This window comes from Brassica napus, chromosome C5, assembly GCF_020379485.1.
Source record: "Brassica napus cultivar Da-Ae chromosome C5, Da-Ae, whole genome shotgun sequence".
Classification (NCBI taxonomy): domain Eukaryota; kingdom Viridiplantae; phylum Streptophyta; class Magnoliopsida; order Brassicales; family Brassicaceae; genus Brassica; species Brassica napus.
The window spans coordinates 45,332,719-45,355,321 of NC_063448.1; the positions used below are offsets into that span (position 1 = coordinate 45,332,719).

A 22,603-nucleotide genomic window follows, 5' to 3' on the forward strand; every position below is an offset into this window, starting at 1 on the left:
CGTTGAGTAGATTTTATTTAGAAGCGAATCCTCACCTTAAGAGGGATGTCTCGTTAGGTTGCGTCTCGTTAGGTTGCTAGACTGATGATAAGATAATCAGTGGGGCTTGATTATACTTGATCTGAGCTTCTCCCTGTACTTGTGAATATTTATCAACTAATGTATGTTGCAGGTGGTTTCATTGCATTTTGGGCTCCACAAATTGTTTGAAACTTATAGATAGCATGAGGGGAATAATCAATGTCCTAAAAGAAACTTTGAGTCATTAGTACATCCAAGCATTTGGCAGGTGGGAGGAACTTACGAGAGTTGGTTCTTACGTACTGAGGCTGTAGGTTGTTGAATACTCGTTGTAGACAATATTAGCCACACCCTTTTGTGTCCGCTTTACCTTCTATCTCTTGACAAATTTTGTTTGTTTCTGTCTGGATGTTGCACATGAAGAGGCTAGTAACGTTGTCTTTCAGTCAAATGTGAACATTGTAGGACTTTTGGTTGTCCTTAGTTAATTAATTGTAACGTACGGAACTTAGAATGGGCTGAACTGTGAAGCTGGTGGAAAGAATTTAAAAACTTAACAAATGCTTTTAAAAATCACGGCACAAAGAAAAACTTAAAATTAATTTAGCTAAAGGTGAACAAATTGTATAAGTCAACCATGGGAGTGTACAATACAAATATTTAATTCCTGGTAACATCAAATACAGAGCTCTGATACAGTAAAACGTAACACGGAAAGAAGAAGATGAACAGTAACTCGTATTGATTCGATCCAATGTATTACACAAAGAATCGCTCTCTCTCCTGCCAAGAGTTTACATGTAGAAACAACTCAAAAGCAAGGATGAGGAATCCATGGTGATTTTCTAGGAAAATCACCAAGAAAATACAGAGAATATGGATGAAGAAGATAACAAACTTTCTTGACTATTTTCGATGACTCTAACTTCTGTTTTCTCAAGCTATATCAACTCTAACTGCACCATCTTGATGATGTGTCGAGCTGACGTGTCACTATTAGCACCACCAATTTTCCTATAGCAAATCCTCCCTTTTTGAAAAACCTTGACCACAAGGTTTATCAACAACTTCCATGTCCACAATTGCAGCATAAAAGATGTGAAACGTTCGACAATCAGTGGCTCTAACTCTTTTGAAACCGTTGTGCACTCTAATAACCCTCCTGGATCAAAGGGCATGCTTGTAGTAACCCCCACACTTCTCTGAATATTATAAAACTGTTGCCATGACTTCGTGTGGTGCATTTCGAATTCAAATGCTACAATCACCTCTTCAGTTACTAGCAGGAACCACAAAACGTTTTGTGTTCTATTTTGCAGCAGGGAACTTCTTATTGCAAATGACTTCTGAATCAGGCTGTTCTGCCTCCACTGCTTTTCAAGTCTCATATAAGCAGCCTCCGTTACATCTCGTCTAAGAACAGAAAGACACTTCTTGTGCACCAAAAGTGTATTCTCCGCTTCATCAATGCTGCCATTTTCCATCACCAAAATCAAAACCCCAAAAGCTGAGATTGTGGTTCTTGTGGCCAATCTGTTTTTGAACTTAAACATCCAGTCCTTGCAAAGCAGTCTCTTCCATAACACTGAAAGACATAGCTTCTCCTCAAGTTTCTCATTAAGCTGAAGACTTTTTTCCTCTACTTCATGAAGATATCGAGCATTTTCACTGTCGCTAACTGACCCAGGGAATTCCATTGAAGCACTAACTGACCTAAGTAAGCTAAACACCAAGCTTGCTCTCCACATATTTTTCAAAACAGATCCCTCTTCATTCTGCAACTCAACAATATAACCTGAAACAGATTTGTGTTGATACGTGATGAACCATAATACAAAGTCAACCTGAGCCACAAGACTGAGCATCTCTAGCAAGCCTAGCCTAGCCAATCTCCAGTATGGGACCTTACTTCTTAGATGGTTCATCATCACAGACTCAAAACTCTGGTCTATATTTTTAACCATCAGAACGTACCAGACTTTATGTTGTAGAGTGCTAAACTTCTCTCCCATGAAACAGAAAAATTCAAGTGTGATCAGGTCACTCTCGATCCCCATGAACTCACACATAACTTTTCCATTGTAACTCAGCTTTATCTCTACTACATCTCTCCAAAATGCCTTGATGTTGTTTCTAAGTGAGCGAAGCCACGACCTCAGTTTGTACACGAACCATGACTGTTGTTGACTTCTCCAACGACCACAAGTGCTCATTTTCTCCAATGATGATCCCACATGATCAATAACACATAGACTGTTGGAAGTTTGGTGCTTTCCTCTCATAGATGTATAATGACCATTTTGTGGCAGGAATCTCCACAGATCCTCCATTTTATACTTAAATTTCCAGCTCTTGTGACACTTCAGTTGCTTCCTTATACAAACAACCCTCTGAAGCAAAAGATCAAACAAGTGGTGTGCAACTAGCTCAGTCTTAGCATCTTCTGATTTTTGAACCAATTCTTCCACCAAGTCAACATCCAAAACATATATTTGTTCTACCTTTGGAGATTTCCACTCATCAACTCTCTTGTTCTCAAACGATTGAATCTCATGCTTCGACACGGTATCAACGGTTGAGTCCATATCAAGGGATGAATACGTAAGACTCACTGGAACAGGTTCAGACTCACTTGGCTCCCCTGAATCTGTTGACTCTAATCTTCTTTAGTAAGGCTTGATTCCAGATTAGGATTCAATACCTGAATCGATTCGTTCTGTGGAATGATACGATGCTCGTCAAGCAATTTCGCCGGAACTGATGCAGACTCAACTTGTGACTCCGAAACAGAAGAAATAGGCATCCACATCTCTTGAATCGCATCGGCATTCCTAATCTTAAGTGACACTAGCCAATTATGTGTTGATATGTCCCTCTCCGTCTGCAATCTGATCCGTTCCGGATCGTCTCGTTCACCAAACATACGGATCAAGCTACTCTTTAGTTCATCCCAAGTTTCAAAATACTTGATTTCTTCTCGTTGATGAACAAAAGATTCTGCTTTACCTCCAAGAAAATACACAGCTAACGCCAATTTGTCCATATCCGAGTAGTCATCACGAGCAAATTGATCTTCCAATGTTGAAATCCATGGATTTGCAAGAAACACCTTCGAAGACTTGGAACTCAACGCCTGCCATTGATCCGAGGTTCGCCTGGGCTCTGATACCTTTGATACAGTAAAACGTAACAGGGAAAGAAGAAGATGAACAGTAACTCGTATTGATTCGATCCAATGTATTACACAAAGAATCGCTCTCTCTCCTGCCAAGAGTTTACATGTAGAAACAACTCAAAAGCAAGGATGAGGAATCCATGGTGATTTTCTAGGAAAATCACCAAGAAAATACAGAGAATATGGATGAAGAAGATAACAAACTTTCTTGACTATTTTCGATGACTCTAACTTCTGTTTTCTCAAGCTATATCAACTCTAACTGCACCATCTTGATGACGTGTCGAGCTGACGTGTCACTATTAGCACCACCACTTTTCCTATAGCAAGCTCATACAGACCCCTCTCTGAGTAAGTGGTGGAATGTGTTCAAGGGGTGTATGCTAGATCCCTGGATCAGACCGCAAACCATTTAGAAACAATGAAGCGTTAGCAAACAAAAATAATTTTGAAAACAGTTACAGAAAAGACAAATACAATGGAGAAGCAACTCCTCCTCATCTACCAGAACTATATCAATCTCCATAAGTTCTATTACTTTATTCACATCCCGAGCTTCCCAGAAATAGAGAAGCCGTCTGACAACCGTCGTCCTAGACCGACCAGCCTTCAACTGAGAGAGAGGAAGTTGAGAATTGTCATTATGGTACCTGCTTTTAGAGATAGTTTGTAAAAAAAGATTGATTGCGAGACGATTAAATCTTCAGGCTCCTCACATCTGGTTCGTATATATAATAAAATAAATGGGTCAAAAAACGCAGGAAAGCTGAAAAGTTGAGGAAGTGATGAGTAGCTTTAAGTGAATTCCACCATTTACACCCAATCATTCATCGCCGGAAAGTGGAGGAAAGGCACAGCTATGTGAAGCTTATACGAAACGACTAAGCTAAACTCAGAAACAAATTTGCTTCTTAGGCTTGTTGACCTAATTCTCATTTATATCTCTCAACCATATGATAGAGAGTCTATTAGTGTTGACTGTTGAGCTACGCAGACAGTAAAAACTCTCAATGTTGGCCCAGATATGAAGTTGTTAACTTACAATGCAATGCCGACTGTATTTGTATTAGGCTTATGCAGACTGTCAAATTTCTCAACGTTGGCCCACAGATGGATTGATATGGTTTCAAGAAGACCTTTTGAAATAAAGATCAAACAACAAACCTCTGTTATTGAAAATAATAAGAGAAGAATGAGGTCTGGAGACAAGTGGTAGAGACTCTGATGCTGCTAAGAATCAAGTGAGGGTGAGTTGTTGATGGAAGCAACTGCATTTTAGGCATGTTCCAATTTTAATGGTCTCAACAACACCTCTCGGCCAATGATCTATCTATTAGGACAAAGAAAAATACCTGATATTGTAGCCACGATTCTGTTATTTACAGATTAATGGCCATCTTCTTTGCTAAAAGTTGTGCATACATGTCGCCAGAGGCTGTAAAATTTTCATCATCATAAGATTATGTTCTTATGCAAAACAACAACCAAAACATACTGAGAAGCGTCTTCTTATGACACATACCTGTTAATATTGATGATAAATTGCAAAGTGAGTAGAGTTGGAGAGCTGTGGCAATACATAATTAACTAAATTTCATGGGTTTTGATCTTGTGCATCCATAAGTAAACTGCAGATCAGAAGATATAAGTGTTGACATATAATAACCGAAACCAAATTTCACTTATAGACAAACACTTATATAGTACTTACTTAGAGAAACCGTTTTCTATCCACATTTTTCTTGCTTCTTTAGAAACTTTGGCTCCAAGTCTCCAACTTTTGGGGCTTTAATAATTTTGTTTTCAAGGGCAACATTATTCATTACTTTGGCCTTAGCTGTCAAAAATATTTCTTCTACCATATCAGATGTAGATGATTCCTGCATTTTTTTCAATTAGAACATTTTGTTAGAATCATAAGATTTATAAAACTAAGACTAAGTGAAACTGCACAGGTTGGAACTTTCTTTAATATTAATCTAAGCGTTACAAACTCTTTCAGGAGATGCAGTTTTGGCTGATGAGAGCTCGTTTATGATGCAGTTTTTTTGAATGAAAAGTAATTATTGAAAACAATTAGATATGGTCAAAATCAAGGAACTGGTCTGTAGCTACCAGAAACGTAGGAGACGCCCATCTGAAAACAACGTACGGACTTCAAATCACAAAGAAGGATATGGGTTGACACCATGGTTGCAGGTTGTGTTTGTAAGGAAGAAATAGGATTGAATCTTGTGAAGGAGTGGAAACGGGATTATCAATGGAACCTGGAAAAGGGTTAACTAAAACTTACGTAGTGTGAGAGCTTGATGATAGGAAATGCTGTAACCTAATGCCAAGCTTTATGAGAACTGGGATTTATGAGAACTGAGAAGACGCAGACTATCGAAGAAAGAGAGTTATGTTAATGGGTTTCGCATATCATTTGAGAGGTTGGGCTTGTTAATCTATCAGTAACTTATGTAGCCCAGGTTTTTATTTCGTTCAACAAAATGGTAAGCTTGGTGTAGAGTGACGACACGTGTCTCTATTTGCTCATCCCTCTTTGTCGACGTGGACGTCTGTGGAGAGAGAAAATTGAGTTTTATTATTATAGATACTTATTAATTCTAAACGTAGCATAAAATCCTCGATTTTTGCTATTAAGGTTATGTTCATTAGCAAACTTAAGAATTAAGATCTCAAAATAGTGTCAAACTAGTGAGTTGTCACAACATATCTTCTGTAATAAATTGTTTTTTATATGATGAATCAATTATAAGAAAAATTTATCATTGGCATAAACCACATATATATCATTGTGGATGTTTGCCAACTGCCACGATATTTTAGGTAAGGTTGTGTAAGAGTGTATCAATACCCAAAGGCTAAACTTGCATTAATCGTGTTTGCCATGATCAAATATCATTGTATTAACAGTTTTAAGAAGTAAGTTGCAGTTTTATTTTCGTTTTATATACTAAAACATAAAATAAGAAAAAAACCACCAGGTCCACCACCATTTCTAAGCAATGTAAATCTCAAAAGAGAAATTCTTGGGTTCACCCCCTAGTGTGAACCTCTAGATTCACCAACCAATAGTGTTTGAGTATTTGATATTTGATATCTTTTAAAAAAGAAATAAAATTAAATATCCAAATTAGATTATATTTATAAAATAAAATAATAAAAATACATAAAAATAGTTACAAAAAATAAAAAAATTAATATTGTTAAGTCTCTAGCAAAATACTAAACCCTATACCCTATATACTAAACCCTAAACCCTAAACGCTAAACCTTAAACTTTGGATAAACTCTAAACCGTTGGAAAATCTTAAACCCTAAATCATACATTAAAAACTAAATTTTAATAACACTAAACCCTAAATCCTAATCACTAAACCCTAAACCCTTGGGTAAACTTTGAACCCTTGGATAAATCATAAACTCTAGGGTTTAATTTTAAATATTTTTGATTTAGAGTTTATGATTTATCCAAGGGTTCAGGGTTTATCCAATAGTTTAGGGTTTATTGTTATTAAGATTTAGTTTTTAATGTATGATTTAGGGTTTAAAATTTTCCAATCGTTTACGGTTTATCCAAGATTTAAGGTTTCAAATTTAGGGTTTGGAGTTTAGGATTTAGGGTATAGGATTTATTATTTTGCTAACGGTTTAACAATATTTATTTATTTATTTTTTGTAACTATTTTTATGTATTTTTATTGTTTTATTTTAAAAATATAATCTTATTTGGAAATTCAATTTTGTTTCTTTTTATAAAAGATATTAAATATCAAATACTCAAACACTATTGGTTGGTGAATCTAGAAGTTCACCCTAGGGGTGAACCCAAGAATTTCTCATCTCAAAAATGTTTCAAAAACCGATGTTTAATTTTCTTTTAAATATTTCTTCCCTTTTGAGATAAATATATGAGCTGATTCATTTCCAGTTTTCTGACTCCAAATAAAATTTGAAGTCAAAGTTACATACACAATCACGCACAATTTTCAAACTTAGTAGTGCTAATAAATGTAACTGGCATGGGATGCAATAACTAGAAGCAATTGTTTTTTTTTCTATTAGAAAATAAACCTAACAACTTTTTTGTTGAAGTTTGATGCATAATGCACAGTTCATTGTTTTTGGGGTCATTTTACGAGCGGTGACAGCCAAACTAGTCTGGGGAATAATTTTATCAATATAGTTAATTACAAATCACAATTAATGTACAAGATGAAAATAACTATATGAATAAAATGAGCCCACCATTTAAAAACATATTTAAACTAAAACAACTATGAGAAACCTTTCTCTATATAAACTTAGCCTTCATCCATAGTTCTTTCACAAAAATAAGAGATAGTAGTTATAAAAGATAAACAAAAGAAACTTCTTGTTGCCAAAGTAGCCGGTAAACACTATCTATGGTTCGACCAGGTCTTGACCAGCCGAATCAGGCACATCCTCAGGGTTACGGAAACAACAAGGCAGATGTTCAGCCAAACATACCAACGGGTATACCGGTCAATAACCAAACACAAAACCTTTGGAGTTCTGATCTATTCGATTGCATGAACGACATCGAAAACGGTTAGTTAACTTTACAAAACAAAATCGCAACATAATAACGGAATATTTTACATAAAAAACATTATATACGATTTATTTGTTGTTGTTGTGGTGCGTTGGATCAGCTGTGATAACATGTATAGTTCCGTGCGTCACGTTTGGACAGATCGCTGAAATTGTTGACGAAGGCGCGACAAGTAAGTTATTGGTTCATACATACATGCACAGAAATGTTTAATATTTTCATAGAACCTCATTTGTGTATCATACAGCTTGTGCGATTGGTGGGTTGTTGTATGGAGCGATATTTATAACTGCGTTCCCTTACAAATACTCATCCCTGTTCCGGGCCAAGATAAGAAACAAATACGGGTTACCGGAGGCTCCAGCTCCAGATTGGCTTACTCACTTATTCTGTGAGCATTGTGCTCTTTGTCAAGAGTATCGTGAGCTCAAACACCGTGGTTTTGACCCCAAAATTGGTAAATTTTCATTATTATGAATCGATGTTCAAGAAAGCGCTAGCTGCTAAGCGGACCCATAAATTATTATTTAGGCGGCTTAGGAGTTTATAAGTTAAACAATATAATATATATATATATGTTTTATATTAAAGATCTCTATAATATTATTTGATAAATCAGTTTTCTACGTGTGAGCTCACATTAATTTTTAGAATGGTTAATTATTGTTTATCTTTAATGAACTAAAAACAGAATTAATGTCATTATTAAAATTTTATTTTCTTTTTTGATAATTTTAATATTTTAGCTTCTTTTTGTTTATATTAGTGTCCAAATTACATATATAAAAGACAATAGTTATAAATTTTAAAAACGTGGTCATTATATATATATATATATATAAGATTCGTATGAAAAGATTCGTAAGAAAAATGTAAAGTTCATAAAAAATAAGATTCATATGAAAAAATTCCTTGTACAACATAATATCAAACAATATAATAGATATTTTGAGATAATTTTCTTTTCATATTGGTTTTCAAATAACATATTATAAAAAGGAAATACTTATAAAAATTAAAATGTGGTCATGTGATTATAAATTGAATTCATTAGAAAAGGAAAATTTCATAAAAATAAGATTCATGTTAAAAATATATGTATAATTTATTTTTTATACATAATCTCAAAGACCCAAACAACATAATAGATATTCTTATTTTGAGATATTTTTCTCAATTAAATTTTATTTTTATTTTTTGTCTTTAAATTGGTTTCAAATAATATATATAAATGAAATGTCTTAAGATATAAAATCTGGATGATATATATATATATATATATTTCCTAAAAAGGAAAATTTTAAAAAACAAAAACATGGTATTTGAGAAAATGAATAATTTTCTCTTTAAAACATAATCTCAAAAAACATAATATATATTAAAAAGTACTAAAACATATTAATATTAATCTTTCTATATCTTGATTTAAACCAACATTAAAATAAGCAATTCCAAAAGAAATTAGTCTTAGTATATTAATTAGCAACACTAATATTAGTGTATCTAGATTTGAACCAATACAATTAGGTATAATTCCTACAATCTAATATACACATAATAAAATAACCAAACCAATTAAATCATGCATAATTTTATCAAAATATATTTGAAATATAAGATAGTAAAAAAAAAACTAAAAGCAACTAGCAAATTAATCAAAAGTAAATGCAATACAACATATTCTGAAACTGAACTGACTAAATATTCTACACAAAATCATATGTAACTAAAAAATAAAAAAATATTTATTTAAATAATATTTGTACAGATTAATTATAAAATAATTTAAATATAATTAAGATATTGATTAGTTACTATAGTTTATTTATTTCATAAATATTTATATTCGTGCATGAGCACGGGACATCACCTAATCATTATTTATTGATTATAAAATTTATATTACTTTATTTTCATAAGAATTTATATTATAATTTATGAATAATAATTATACATTATTCATTATTATAATGTTATAATTGTCTATGCGGTTTAAAAAGTAATCGGCATAATTTTATAAAATCTAGCGGCACGTTTTTTAGAACACTGCTACAAATACATCCACTCGTTAATAAATCTTTTTTTACTTTTTCTTTTTTCCTATGTTTTTGATTAGCATATGAAACTTTGATTTGCTTTCTTTCGTTATTATTCCTTTTTGTGGTGATAAATCGTATTTTTATAACCAATGGTGGTCTAAATATTACTACTATTAATTGGTGCAATAGGGTGGGCTATGAATGTGCAAGCACATCAGCAAGAGATGATGGCTCCTCCAATAGGTCAACGAATGATGGGTTGACTTAAAAAGAATGTTTGTTCTATTTTGTTTTTATCACAACATGATTTAAAGAATGTTTTTTAATTCGTCTTTTTGCTACTCTTTTTTATATTTGATGGCCGAAGTTAAGTGTAAGGCAGCGATGCCAGGTTCGTACCCCCTCGTAGGAGCCCATGAACAAACATGAGTGTTGCAAAACAAGTTCAAGATAACATTTTCGATTCCATTTCCAGAAAATAATCAAGTGAAAAAATTGATTCAATACAAACTTCTGAGTTAATTTTGATGATTTTATAAATATTTCGGATATATGGGATAAGGCCCAATTATTGACAGACCCATCATATATGAGAAAAGCCCAAATATAATTTACGGCTATGAGAATGGAGTAGTAGTCGACTTGAGTGAACACAACCCTTGTCACATCCGAAAATCGCTGCCGCCTACCTCGTTGGATTGTGAGCTCGCTTCTCCACTCTCCAGCCACTCATACGATACGCTGGAACCATGTTCACGTCTCTCTCAGCTCCTTCCTCGCTTCCTTCTTCATTGGCTTTCTCTTTAGTCTCCGTTAAATCTCATCCGGCCGCCGGACATATTGTTCCCCGTCGTGATCTCGTCTCTCTGCGCATCAGAGCTAGCAAGAATGGTTCTTCGGATTACTGCTTTCACGAAAAGCTCAAATCTTTTGCCAAATCGGCGATTCTGATCGGAGCTGCTGTTTCCATGACCGGAAAGCTCTCAACTTTACCGGCGAAAGCAGGGTCTCCGGTCACGACCACCGTGGAAGTGAAAGAAGAGAAAAATTCGTCTGAGATCGAACCCACTTCGCCATTAACCGAGCTTCTAGAATCCACTCCAGAGGCGGTCAAAACGCTGAGATCACTGCTTCAGCAGAAGCTAGAGAACGGAGAAGACGAAGAAGCTCTCAAGCTCTTAGAGAAGCTCGTAACCGCACAGCCAGAGGAAACAGAGTGGAAGTTTTTAATGGCGAGGCTATTGGGTGAAATGGGTCGTACCGAAAACGCACGCCAAGTGTTCGAGGAAATTCTCCAACGAAACCCACTCTCGTTCGAGGCCTTGTTCGAGAACGCGTTGCTCATGGACAGGTCCGGGGAAGGAGACGCGGTGCTGCAGAGGCTGGAAGACGCGTTGGCTGTAGCTGAAGCTGAGAATATGGTGAAGGAGATTAGAGACGTGAGGCTGATCATTGCGCAGATACAGTTCTTGCAGAAGAATGTGGATGAAGCGTTGAAGAGCTACGAGCAGCTGACGAGAGAGGATCCTAAGGATTTCAGACCGTATTTCTGTCGAGGTATGATTTATAGTTTGCTTGACAAGAATGCTGAAGCCAAGGAGCAGTTTGCGAAGTATAGAGAGCTTTCGCCAAAGAAGTTTGAAGTTGAAGGGTATTTGAGGACGCCATTGTCTAAGATGAAGCTCTTTGGTAGTGGTGAAGATAATTGAGTTTGAGTTAGTAACTTAGTATAGTTCTCATATCTGAAGAATAAGACACGGAAGACTAGATTGTTTTCCTGAGAGGATTACGTTGGAGTTACTTATAAAGCAAAATGAATTTTTTTTTTAAACTTATGAATTTGTGATTTATTTTTTGTTTAATCCTATGAATTATTTATTTGGCATCATAATAATAACACAGTGGAAAAAGAGACTTATTTGATAACGAGAGACTAATATTGACTGTTGAGTGTAGCAATACATTACTCAAGCTCGTACAAACGTTTACATGAATCTACAGTCCAAAGACTATGTTTCCAAAAGAACAGAAAAAAGAAAACAAGAGCAAATCTGCACAGTCCAAAGACCATTTCATGTCTTGTGCTAAAAGCTCGGCCACCTGCATCACAAGAAAAAGAACATTTGGATCGGTACGCTCGTTATTATAATAGTGAAACCAGAAGCTGTGAAGAATACTAATCAGTCCGGCTTCTAATGATGTAACGTTTGCCATCATTTACCATGACTCAAGTTCACAAAGACTATACAACACTACGTAAGAACTTTGCACAAGTTGGGTTCATCGGTCATAATATCACAATACACCCATTTCTAGGATTGGCTTTGTGGTGGAGACCGTGGAGTATGAGAACATAGCAGACTAACACAAAGCTAGAGTATTCATTCCTAAATACCTCAACTAAGAGCTACTCCAGCATGTCATGAGTGAATTATATGAGAGACATTCACACTTTGCACTACAGTTTCTTTCGTTACAGAAAAATACAAACAGTTACTAACCACTTTAGTTGTTCTTAAGAGACAAAGAGGCTTGTCAATTTGATTAACAGGACACATACTTCTAGTTTAAGACAAGTATGGAGGAGACTCTTACAGTTTCATATCTGAAAAAACCATAACTAAACCATAAAGCATCACACCATTATCATTTCAAACCAATCTAGAGCCCAAATCTTTCTTACAATATTCTTTAAGTTTATTGAACATATGTAATAAAAAACCAATGCTTGTTGTAGAAACATGAAGCATAACCCTGAACTAGTTCCTCGCCTCAAATTGATCAGACGCAAAGCGTTGTTATTCAGCATCAACAGCCTCAGGCTTGGGACCTGATCATTAACATCAACCAAAAACCCTTAATCATGATGACAGTCCATTTTATCAACCAAAGGAATCGAATAAAACGTTTCATCAAAGACAACATCACTCACCGTGGAGGGAGATAGGACGGTGGTCTTTTCCCCAGCCGACGCCGCGAGTGGAGTCGAGATACTGCTGTACGAGAAGACGGCATTTCTGGTAGTGGTTGACGCCTTCCACGCGGTAACACCATTTCACCTTCTCCCTCAAGATCTTAGCCTTCTCTATTTGGATCCACTTCTCCCTAACGATGTGCTCTCTCATCTCCACCATCGCCACCGGATCCTTGTACGGATTCTCCGGATCAAATCCATCCGGCGCCGTCTCTTCGAACTCCGGCAATCCCTTCTTTCTCCCCATTGCTGCTTCTCTCTTCTCTTTCGTCGATTGATTTTTAGTTGGGACATTAGGATTTTTTTTTTTTTTTTTTGCTTAAAGTGGTTTTGGGTCTCTTTTATTGGGCCTCAATACATGGCCCAAACTTATAAGCACATAATTAGTGTGTTGTTTTTAGATGGATAATATTGATAATATTCAGAAAATGGCATATTCAAAAAGTTAAATTAGAGAAATATCATCGTTATTATTTAACTACTAGATTAATTTTTTTTTACATAATACTATAATTATTTCATTCAAGGAGAAATATCATCGTAATTACCATCTTACCAAATAATTATTACATTTTTTTTATAATTAATTTCATCAAGAAGATTGAAAGAGGAACGTCCATCTCAATTCATGCTTAATTAGCCACTAGATTATGAACGAAATTGTCATTTTTAAGTTCACATATTTTTCAAATGTAGAGAAAATTCATAGATTTACCAACTAAGTTTTGATCATTTTCAATAATGTGGAATGTTACTTACGAAAACTTGTTTTTGTTGTTGACTCTATCACAATGTAAAGATGGCAATTACTTTTCCACATAGATGATGACAAAACATGCGGTCTTACACGATCTTTCATGGTTATAGAAAATCCACATGAAAAATCTAATGTGTAGACAGATTTGAAGATTTTGTGGACTCCAGAATCTTATAGTTTAAAATAAGTTATAAGGTGATATTTCCTGGTGTCATTTCAATTTGATTATCATATTGCAAATGTCTAAAGTTTATTTGGAGCAGATAATATGCCAATTGCCGGGTATGGTCAATTCAGAAAGCTACATGTACGTAATATAAGAGGAAGAGACTCATAAGTTATTCCAAAAGTTTTGTAACTATTATATCCATATATCAACTTATTAGTATAAAAATGTGATAAGTTTAAACAATAACTAATGGCTATTGGTAGTCATGCATTGTAACCATCACAGATAATGAATTACAATTAACTAATTATCTACAGAATGAATGTAGTGTTGTAGTTTTCTGGAAGTATAGTGATATATATATATATATATATATATATATATATATTTATTTATCCGTCATTGTATAGTGATGTATTCATTCCATTTTCATTCAGAAGAAGATATATTCAATCCATATAGTTAGTTTACTTATAACTTTTGGCCATTAGTAGTCATGAATAATAACCATTACAGATTAGTAATGAATTACAACAATTTTTCTACAGAACATTATTTGGTGATGTAGTTTTTTTTGTTTACGTATGGTATGTGATATAGTCATATTTGTTTTTAAAAAAAACTTATATTTGTCCGTCGTTCTATGTACAGGAAACAGTTCTTCAGATTTCTAACCACATATATATTATATTTTATTTAGTTAAAATATTTTAATATATATCTTTACTTGACACAATGATATATTTGTTAATAGCTAATATATAGTAGTGCAAAACGTGCATATAACATGTAGATCTATACGTATGTGTGATTCTAGAAAGCTAGAAAGCCTGTAGACAAGGATGGGAAAAGTCTCAAGGCTAGATTGCAATCAATTGTGAAAGTTTTCCAGTGGTAGGATTGACATTCTAATCACATATATGACCCAACATACCTGTGTACAGGAAAAAGATCCCAGTAATTCTAAGTTGAATAACATAAATTAATTATTTTCATGTGTTTATATTATTATATACACATTCCATTAGGTTGGTGGAATTTTTTAACCACTCTTATAGAGTAATTATTTCAACCTTGCCTAGATAACTAAACGTGTAAAATAACTAAGACCCGCAGGCTGCATTCGATATAACAAAAAAAATTCCATTTGTATCCTAGGATGTGTTATACACAACCTAATCTTAAGAAAAATAGAATTGTTTAGAAACATATATTCTCCATGCGAATCATCGATCCCATATATCTTTTGGGGTTTTTTTTCTCTACAATTATCAGAAATCTTTGTTTGGCAGAAAAAAGAAGAAGACAATTTACCGACAGAAGCAAAGACACTACGTGATTTCTATTGTTGTCTGGGGTACATAATTTATATGAAAGACAAATTAATATATGATTTGGCATTTTTATTTATCTACCAATCAAGAAATTGAGTCCATTAAATTTTTTTTTTTGTTAACACGCTAACACCCGAAAATTGAGGAAACATTTGCACGAAACAATTTAACGTAAAATATGAGCTATACAATTCGAGTATGTATAAGGGGATGGCAACACAACTGATCTTTTTAATTAAATCGATAAAAGCGTATAAGTTATAAGCATGTACCTTTCTTTTAAACATATAATCAAGGACATTATTTCTATACATGAATTAATGGCCGTGAGATAAGCAAAAAGACAAGTGTCAGCAACTATATGTATGACAGTTTTGATGGTTTAATCAGGTTTAGAATTTACGTATCATTTTAAATTGTAATTTGACCAAAGAATGGAGAAGCGCCGGGCATGTTCACACTACACTGGGCATCAGGGTTTCTTTCATGGTGGGTAGCATTGGGTGAAGTTGGTTGGACAAATCTCACAAAAATCCATTTCATGTTTCTATTATTATATTTATGCAGATATTAAGACCAATGTTATTTTAGAAACATAGTAATGTAATCTAAAAGGAACATTAATATATACGCCGACAAATATTTTATTAGATACTACAGAGTAGTATATAAGTTCATGTATGTTATATTGTTATATAATAATAAAAATGGGTACGTATGCGTGGTTGAAAACCCTTAAATTGTCAAAAAGTTAGCTGTAATAATCAACATTCAGAAAAGACTACCAGTGGCCGCTTCTCCCTCAAGATCGGTATTTGGTACACAAATCATTTCATATTTTGATATATAGTTTAGTTATATATGTGATTATATATAAACCCTATCTATGTCACATTATTGAACAGCTTTTTGTGTCGTTGTTTGTTTTCTCTTCAAGGGAGCTAGAAAGGAGAAGCATTACTGTTCTTTGTTGTCTCTAATTTTGATTGGTCAAAAGAGAACAATAAATGGAAGAAAATCTTCCTCCAGGGTTCAGATTTCATCCTACAGACGAGGAGCTCATAACGCATTATCTTTGTCGGAAAGTCTCCGATACTGGATTCACCGGTAAAGCTGTCGTCGACGTTGATCTGAACAAGTGTGAACCTTGGGATTTGCCAGGTAGTTATACTTTGATCATCTTTTTTTTTTTTTTGTGTGTAGGTTTCGCCGGCCCTGTGTTTATATAATCTTCAAATAACTTGTGTTTTAATCGTGTTTGTAATATCAATAAACTCATAAGAATATGTGAATATCATGCTTCCTTTTGTTCTACTGTTTTGTTTACATGGCAATAATTAATATAAATGCTAAATGTCACTCTTCTGCAAATAGGCAAAAGACATAGTATACGTATATATAACAATATAGACCACTTGATATAAGTAATATAAATGAAACCATAGTTTGTTACGTTGTTTAGTAAACCATACTCTTCAGTTTTCTGAGAGAATGAATTAATTAAGTTTTACATATAGGTGTATCTAGCCTACCAAACATGTGGAGACTATAAACATAACATAAACACGTATATAAATTTTTTAGCTAGATGGCGTAGAGTTCGTTGATGACTTAATATTATACTTGCATTATTATTATTATTTTGATTATTATTATATTGTAGTTATCCAAAAAATGTTAGTATTGGTGTGTATGTAGGTCATGATATAAGTTAACTAAAATAATGTACAAATACTTGTCTAATCATATGTGCAGCCAAGGCTTCAATGGGAGAGAAAGAGTGGTACTTCTTCAGCCTAAGAGACCGGAAATACCCAACCGGTTTAAGGACAAACCGAGCAACTGAAGCCGGTTATTGGAAAACCACGGGTAAAGATAAAGAGATATACAGAAGTGGAGTGCTGGTTGGGATGAAGAAAACCCTAGTTTTCTACAAAGGAAGAGCTCCAAAGGGCGAGAAAAGCAATTGGGTTATGCATGAGTATAGGCTTGAGAATAAACAACCCTTCACACCCGCTAAGGTATATACACATATACAAAATGTTATTGAACTATGTGGATGTTATATGAATTTTAATTTTTATAAAGGTTTTGATGCGATCAAAATATAGAAATATAATAAAGCTATATTAAATACATTCAGGCACGACTCAATAATATATTTATGTCAATATAAAGATCCTAACTTTATATGCACATGTGAAGAAAATATTAAGAAAACTATGTATTCTATGCACTTTGGAATCTTTAAATGTTTTTGGATCATATGTGTTTTTGCATTATTAACAAACTAATACATGATCTTGACTATCATCTAAATTTCCAGGAGGAATGGGTAGTGTGTAGGGTCTTCGAAAAAAGCACAGCTATAAAGAAACCACAAGAACAACAACCTCAGTCATCTTTTGGATCTCCATGCGATGCAAACTCATCAATGGCAAATGAGTTTGAAGATATCGAGCTTCCCAATCTCAATTCAAACTCATCAACCTTCGGTTACAATCATATTCATGATCATCAATATCCGCAAACTAGTGTTTATTCAGAAGACAATATTACAAGTGCTGCTGGTCTCAACATGAACATGAACATGAACATTAACATGGCTACTAATATTCCGTCTTGGACAACAAGTCTACTTGCTCCACCTTTATCTCCAATCAACTCTTTGTTGCTCAAGGCTTTCCAAATCAGGAACTCTTATAGTTTCCCAAAAGAGATGGTCTCTAATATCCATCCTTCTCTACACCAGCAAGGAGCCTCCAGTATTATGCAAAATGGTTCAAGTTCGTCACAGCCGCAACCGCAAGAGGAAGCGTTTAATATGGACTCCATATGGTGAAGGGTAAATCACGTAGTAAATCTGTAATCTCCTAATTAATTAACTTTTTCTTATGTAATCCTTATCAGTCTCAATTGTATCATTACATATACGTACATGAGGTCCAGTAACTAGTGCATTCATGTCCACATCCTTATACGTTATAAGTTATAGTTTTTTTTTTTCAACGTTATAAGTTATAGCTAAAGAAAGGAACAACAAAAGGAACGTATTTTATACTATTCTTAATTTATTTTGGTTGGCAATCAATTTCTTGATTTTTATGTTTGAGTATTCAACTTGTAAAATTTAAAATCGTATATAACTATACATTTGTTAAACAGTTTATTAAATACTGAACAAATACATTTGACAAACATACAATTTCTGTAAATGAAAATTATAAATTGAAGCGTTTTTTTTACTTCCTTGGCTTAGTTCAAAATCTTCATGATTCTGACATCTCTAACTGCGACAGGACTGACCTCCTCTTTGTTACTAAAGACAAGTCGATGATGAAGAAACTCTTGTCCTGATTCTGAAATCTCCACTCTCTCTTCTTTTCGCAACAATGGACAAAATCAATTTCTGTTTCATAACTTAAGACAGACACCGAGATCACTTTCAGCTATAAGCCTATAATCTCCTGAGATAAAAAAAAAAAAAAGATGCACGCCTTATCTTAGCGTAATGGATAATCACCTTCTTCTAAACTAGAAATTTTAGATTCTTCGCAACGAATCCAAATCCGCTAGGGCTCTCTCCTACAACCGCCTCCAGTTTCTACCTTGCGTCCGTCACAAATCAGGGAATCAGAAGAGTTGGTTAGGGTGTGAGTTTTGTTTTATCATTGCTCTGGGAGTTGTTGTAGTGTGAGAGCTGTAAAGCTTGGGAGTCAAGTGTCCAACCAATCAAAAATCAGTGAAAAGAACAGAACTGTAAATTGAATATACAAAACACATTTTTAATGTTACTGAAGATACATAGTATCAGAAAAAAAAAAGAGAGAGCTAGAAATCAACAAGTGATAAACTTGGAAAATAAGGAACAGCGAAGCCATAGTAACCATAATAATACAAATGATAAACAGTAGAGTCAGGATCAAGATCAAAGTCAACAAGGTTTTCGTGATAGGTAAGCGAGAGGACGACCTTGTTGTTATCCCTGGAAATGGCCAAAGGTGTGAGAGGCTGTGAAGCGATACCACCAAACCAAGAGGAAGTAGAAATCAAGTTAACTGAGAAGATTCGCTCCCACTTGTCGCATTCTTCAACCCTCCACCAAAACTCTTGCGTACAATCTCCCTTGAGCTCAGAAATGCACAGACGACCGTCAAGATTGCATAGACCAATTTTGTCACCAGAGGCGTCAGGGGAAATAAAAGGTGGTGTTGAGGTGACTTGAAACATCTCTGTATGAATATCGAAAACTATGAGCTTGGTTTGTGTTGATGGGTATCCTTGTTCATCTCCCGTGAGCCAGTATAAGGATCCGTTTGCAAACGATGGCCTCTGATCAGACAAGATTTGGTGATGATCCAGAGGTCTGGTAGTCACGAATCTCCACCTCCATTCCTCTAAATCGAAAACCTCGCATCTGGTCTTCTTCTTCTTGTTCAAGGTGGCAGGATATATATTATAGAGCCACACTATTTTATATCGTCCTGTGAGGCTGTCTTTCCCAAATCCAAACCTAGTAAATGATATGAATGGAACTAGATCAGGACCATCATCTTCATCTGTAATCGCCTCTATCTCCTGCTCCATATCCCGGTCTGGATGGTCTTTATGGAGCTGCTGAAATTTCGCTAAGGGGAGTGAGACCAAGGACGTTTCTGTGGCCGGGTTTACCACTTCCACTGCTTGAGTCAATCTGTAGTAGCAGACAAGGCCATCGCAGCATTCGGAGATCGCCATAGCAGCACCCTCAATCTTTTCAGTTTTCAAACGGAGGCTCTCTTCAAGAGAAGTCGTCTCCAAGTCCCTTTGCTCAAAACGGATATGAGAGAGACCATACGAGACAAGCATGAGTTTAGGATCTTTGCTTCTCTGATGAGCCATGTGTCTTGCCCCAAAATCTCTGGTCTTAATCATGGATTCCCAATGCTTTGAAACAGCTTGGAACCTCATAATCGATCTCACCGGAAGCCTCTTCACGATTTCTTCCATGACATCATTGGGGATCTCAATCTTCCACTCTCTTCTTACTTTTCTTCTGCGTTTGGTTTCTCTCACGATTCTCTGATAAATCTCCATCGACGCCATCGTGTTATTCCACTCCCAAATCTATAATTTATAGAGCCAACCCTCGATTTTATTTCTTTCCTTTTTATTTTGTTATATGGCAACCACCACCGATTTTTCTTTTTTTAAAGAAGAAAAAGGACTCATTCTGCCAACAAATCCTAAAGGGGGAAGAGAGCCGTTACCTCTTTTTCAAATTTAATTAAACGATAATTATTATGAAATACCTTATAATTTATAGTATCGAAAAATTTAAATAAGAATAGAATTTAATACCCGTAGGAAGCAAATAACACTAATATAAGTGAGAAAGTTTATTATAAGAAAGAAGAAGAAGATGTAATGGTGTACAAAATAGTGAGATGAGTGATGATATTTATAGTGAGCAACAATACATAAAATATCAAAGATGGTGCTTGATTTGGTAAATGAGTGGGTGATCATAGTGCTTGATGAGTAGATGATCATAGTGCTTGAGTGGAGGATCATTTCAAAGTTTATCTTATAACACTCCCCTTTGATCATCCATCTTGTATTAAATTAAGTTTCGTAACACTCCCCTTGGGGACCGGTGTCACTCTCCGCTCTCGCTTAACGTCTTTGTTGCCTCGTTAAAAACCTTTCTAGGAAAACCCAATGGGAAAAACCATAGTTAGGTAAAAAGAGTACAACTACGTAAGCTCCCCCTCGATTGAGCAGTCATAGATCCTTCTGATGACGCATTCCAATGTTATGGACATGTTTTCTGAATACCGAAGTAGGAAGTGCTTTTGTGAAGAGGTCGGCTGCATTGTCGCATGATCGGACATATCTTACTTCAATCTCTTTCTTCTTCTCGAGCTCTTGAGTGTATGAGAAGAACTTTGGATGTATATGTTTTGTTCTATCACTTTTGATATCCTTCCTTCGTTTGAGCAACACATGCCGCATTATCTTCATATAGAATAGTTGGCCCCGTACTTTTGTCAATCCCACTACTTGAACAAATGTGTTGGCTTATTGATCTTAGCCATACACATTCTTTACTTGCTTCATGGAGTGCGATGATCTCAGCATGATTTGAAGAGGTAGCCACAAGCGTTTGTTTCTGAGAACGCCAAGATATAGCAGTGCCTCCGATCGTAAAAACATATCCTGTTTGCGATCGGGCTTTGTGTGGATCTGAAAGATATCCTGCATCTGCAAAACCAACCATTTGACCATTTGAATCTTTAGGATAAAATAAGCCTAAATCAATAGTCCCATGTAGGTAACGAAAGACATGTTTAATTCCATTCCAATGTCTTCGTGTTGGAGATGAGCTAAATCTTGCTAGAAGATTAACAGCGAATGATATATCAGGCCGTGTACAATTTGCAAGGTACATCAACGCTCCAATTGCACTTAGATATGGTACTTCCGGACCAAGTATCTCTTCTTTTTCCTCAGGTGGTCGAAATGGATCACTTTCAATGTTAAGTGATCTGACGACCATCGGAGTACTAAGGGGATTAGATTTATCCATATTAAAGCGTTTCAACACTCTTTTGGTGTATGTAGATTGATGTACAAATATACCATTTTGAAAATGTTCTATTTGAAGGCCAAGACAATACTGTGTCTTTCCGAGATCTTTCATCTCAAATTCTCCTTTTAGATATTCTGATGCCTTTTGTATTTCCTTCTGAGTTCCAATAATATTTAGATCATCAACATATACCGCGATTATCACAAATCCGGATGTTGTTTTCTTGATGAAAACACATGGGCATATAGGATCATTCACATATCCTTCTTTTGTTAAATGTTCACTGAGACGATTGTACCACATACGTCCAGATTGTTTTAACCCATATAATGATCTTTGCAATTTTATTGCACATAAATCTTTAGGTTTGGAACTTAATGCTTCTGGCATTTTAAATCCATCAGGGATTTTCATGTAGATATTAGTATCTAATGATCCGTATAGATAAGCTGTAACAACATCAATGAGACGCATCTCAAGATTTTTATCAGCGGCTAGACTCATCAGGAATCTAAATGTGATCGCATCCATTACAGGAGAATATGTTTCCTCATAATCAATACCAGGTCTTTGAGAAAATCCTTGGGCTACAAGGCGAGCTTTATACCTTGTAATCTCATTTTTCTCATTTCGTTTTCGAACGAAAATCCATCTGTACCCAACTGGTCTCACATCTTCAGGTGTGAGTACAATAGATCCAAACACTTTTCGTTTGTTAAGCGAATCAAGTTCGATTTGTATTGCTTCTTTCCATTTATTCCAATCATGTCTCTTTTGACATTCATATATGGATTTCGGTTCTGGATCATCGGTATCTTCATTTACCTCACTTGACACGATATATGAGAAAGCATCATCAAGGTCATTTTGTTCATTTCTATTCCATATCCTTTTATTATGGATGTAATTAATAGAAATCTCATGATTATCTTTCGATTCATGATGCTCTGATTCATCAGAGTCCTTATCATTTATTTCTTC

At 34.9% G+C, this 22,603-nt stretch overlaps 6 protein-coding genes across 12 annotated transcripts; 3 read left to right on the forward strand and 3 right to left on the reverse strand.

Annotated features, from left to right (window-relative positions):
* Positions 1-742: 742 nt before the first annotated feature.
* On the reverse strand, positions 743-5,712 carry LOC111207291. Of its 7 annotated transcripts, XM_048758610.1 has the most exons (7): positions 5,312-5,712; positions 4,908-5,076; positions 4,719-4,824; positions 4,549-4,631; positions 4,239-4,464; positions 3,674-3,809; positions 743-3,587 (listed from the first exon to the last, which is right to left on the reverse strand). In XM_048758610.1, exon 7 carries the CDS (start codon positions 2,604-2,606, stop codon positions 963-965), a length of 1,644 nt encoding a protein of 547 aa, XP_048614567.1. In that variant the 5' UTR covers positions 2,607-3,587; positions 3,674-3,809; positions 4,239-4,464; positions 4,549-4,631; positions 4,719-4,824; positions 4,908-5,076; positions 5,312-5,712; the 3' UTR covers positions 743-962. The 7 variants fall into 7 exon arrangements, with proteins under 7 accessions (XP_048614567.1, XP_048614566.1, XP_048614565.1 ...); XM_048758609.1 differs by having other exon boundaries at positions 743-3,809; positions 4,239-4,332; XM_048758608.1 differs by having other exon boundaries at positions 743-3,809.
* A 1,559-nt stretch (positions 5,713-7,271) lies between these two features.
* On the forward strand, positions 7,272-10,080 carry LOC106453953 (protein PLANT CADMIUM RESISTANCE 4). Its single transcript, XM_013896141.3, has 4 exons — positions 7,272-7,774; positions 7,879-7,950; positions 8,026-8,235; positions 10,007-10,080. The coding sequence occupies exons 1-4, from the start codon at positions 7,609-7,611 to the stop codon at positions 10,078-10,080; spliced, it is 522 nt and encodes a 173-aa protein (XP_013751595.2). The 5' UTR covers positions 7,272-7,608.
* Positions 10,081-10,316: 236 nt separating this feature from the next.
* Positions 10,317-11,741, forward strand: LOC111207321 (protein SLOW GREEN 1, chloroplastic-like). Its single transcript, XM_022705335.2, has one exon. The coding sequence runs from the start codon at positions 10,567-10,569 to the stop codon at positions 11,524-11,526; it is 960 nt and encodes a 319-aa protein (XP_022561056.1). The 5' UTR covers positions 10,317-10,566; the 3' UTR covers positions 11,527-11,741.
* Positions 11,712-13,089, reverse strand: LOC111207318 (NADH dehydrogenase [ubiquinone] 1 beta subcomplex subunit 10-B-like). Its single transcript, XM_022705324.2, has 3 exons — positions 12,750-13,089; positions 12,571-12,647; positions 11,712-11,917 (listed from the first exon to the last, which is right to left on the reverse strand). The coding sequence occupies exons 1-2, from the start codon at positions 13,036-13,038 to the stop codon at positions 12,616-12,618; spliced, it is 321 nt and encodes a 106-aa protein (XP_022561045.1). The 5' UTR covers positions 13,039-13,089; the 3' UTR covers positions 11,712-11,917; positions 12,571-12,615.
* Positions 13,090-15,543: 2,454 nt separating this feature from the next.
* Positions 15,544-18,024, forward strand: LOC111207317 (NAC domain-containing protein 100-like). Its single transcript, XM_022705322.2, has 3 exons — positions 15,544-16,212; positions 16,807-17,072; positions 17,378-18,024. The coding sequence occupies exons 1-3, from the start codon at positions 16,059-16,061 to the stop codon at positions 17,891-17,893; spliced, it is 936 nt and encodes a 311-aa protein (XP_022561043.1). The 5' UTR covers positions 15,544-16,058; the 3' UTR covers positions 17,894-18,024.
* A 504-nt stretch (positions 18,025-18,528) lies between these two features.
* Positions 18,529-20,448, reverse strand: LOC106345256 (putative F-box protein At2g02030). The gene has a single exon (XM_013784483.3). It carries the CDS (start codon positions 20,134-20,136, stop codon positions 18,883-18,885), a length of 1,254 nt encoding a protein of 417 aa, XP_013639937.2. The 5' UTR covers positions 20,137-20,448; the 3' UTR covers positions 18,529-18,882.
* Between the last annotated feature and the right edge of the window lie 2,155 nt (positions 20,449-22,603).

Excerpts from the sequence above, each read along its gene's own strand:
- LOC111207291 (XM_048758609.1), bottom strand. The coding sequence starts at position 2,606 with ATGGACTCAACCGTTGATACCGTGTCGAAGCATGAGATTCAATCGTTT.
- LOC111207321 (XM_022705335.2), top strand. The coding sequence starts at position 10,567 with ATGTTCACGTCTCTCTCAGCTCCTTCCTCGCTTCCTTCTTCATTGGCT.
- LOC106345256 (XM_013784483.3), bottom strand. The coding sequence starts at position 20,136 with ATGGCGTCGATGGAGATTTATCAGAGAATCGTGAGAGAAACCAAACGC.
- LOC106453953 (XM_013896141.3), top strand. The coding sequence starts at position 7,609 with ATGGTTCGACCAGGTCTTGACCAGCCGAATCAGGCACATCCTCAGGGT. Across the intron at positions 7,775-7,878 it reads CATGAACGACATCGAAAACG|CTGTGATAACATGTATAGTT; the intron begins GTTAGTTAACTT and ends GCGTTGGATCAG. Across the intron at positions 7,951-8,025 it reads TGTTGACGAAGGCGCGACAA|CTTGTGCGATTGGTGGGTTG; the intron begins GTAAGTTATTGG and ends TGTATCATACAG.
- LOC111207318 (XM_022705324.2), bottom strand. The coding sequence starts at position 13,038 with ATGGGGAGAAAGAAGGGATTGCCGGAGTTCGAAGAGACGGCGCCGGAT. Across the intron at positions 12,648-12,749 it reads CCGTCCTATCTCCCTCCACG|GTCCCAAGCCTGAGGCTGTT; the intron begins GTGAGTGATGTT and ends GTTAATGATCAG.
- LOC111207317 (XM_022705322.2), top strand. The coding sequence starts at position 16,059 with ATGGAAGAAAATCTTCCTCCAGGGTTCAGATTTCATCCTACAGACGAG. Across the intron at positions 16,213-16,806 it reads TGAACCTTGGGATTTGCCAG|CCAAGGCTTCAATGGGAGAG; the intron begins GTAGTTATACTT and ends TCATATGTGCAG. Across the intron at positions 17,073-17,377 it reads AACCCTTCACACCCGCTAAG|GAGGAATGGGTAGTGTGTAG; the intron begins GTATATACACAT and ends CTAAATTTCCAG.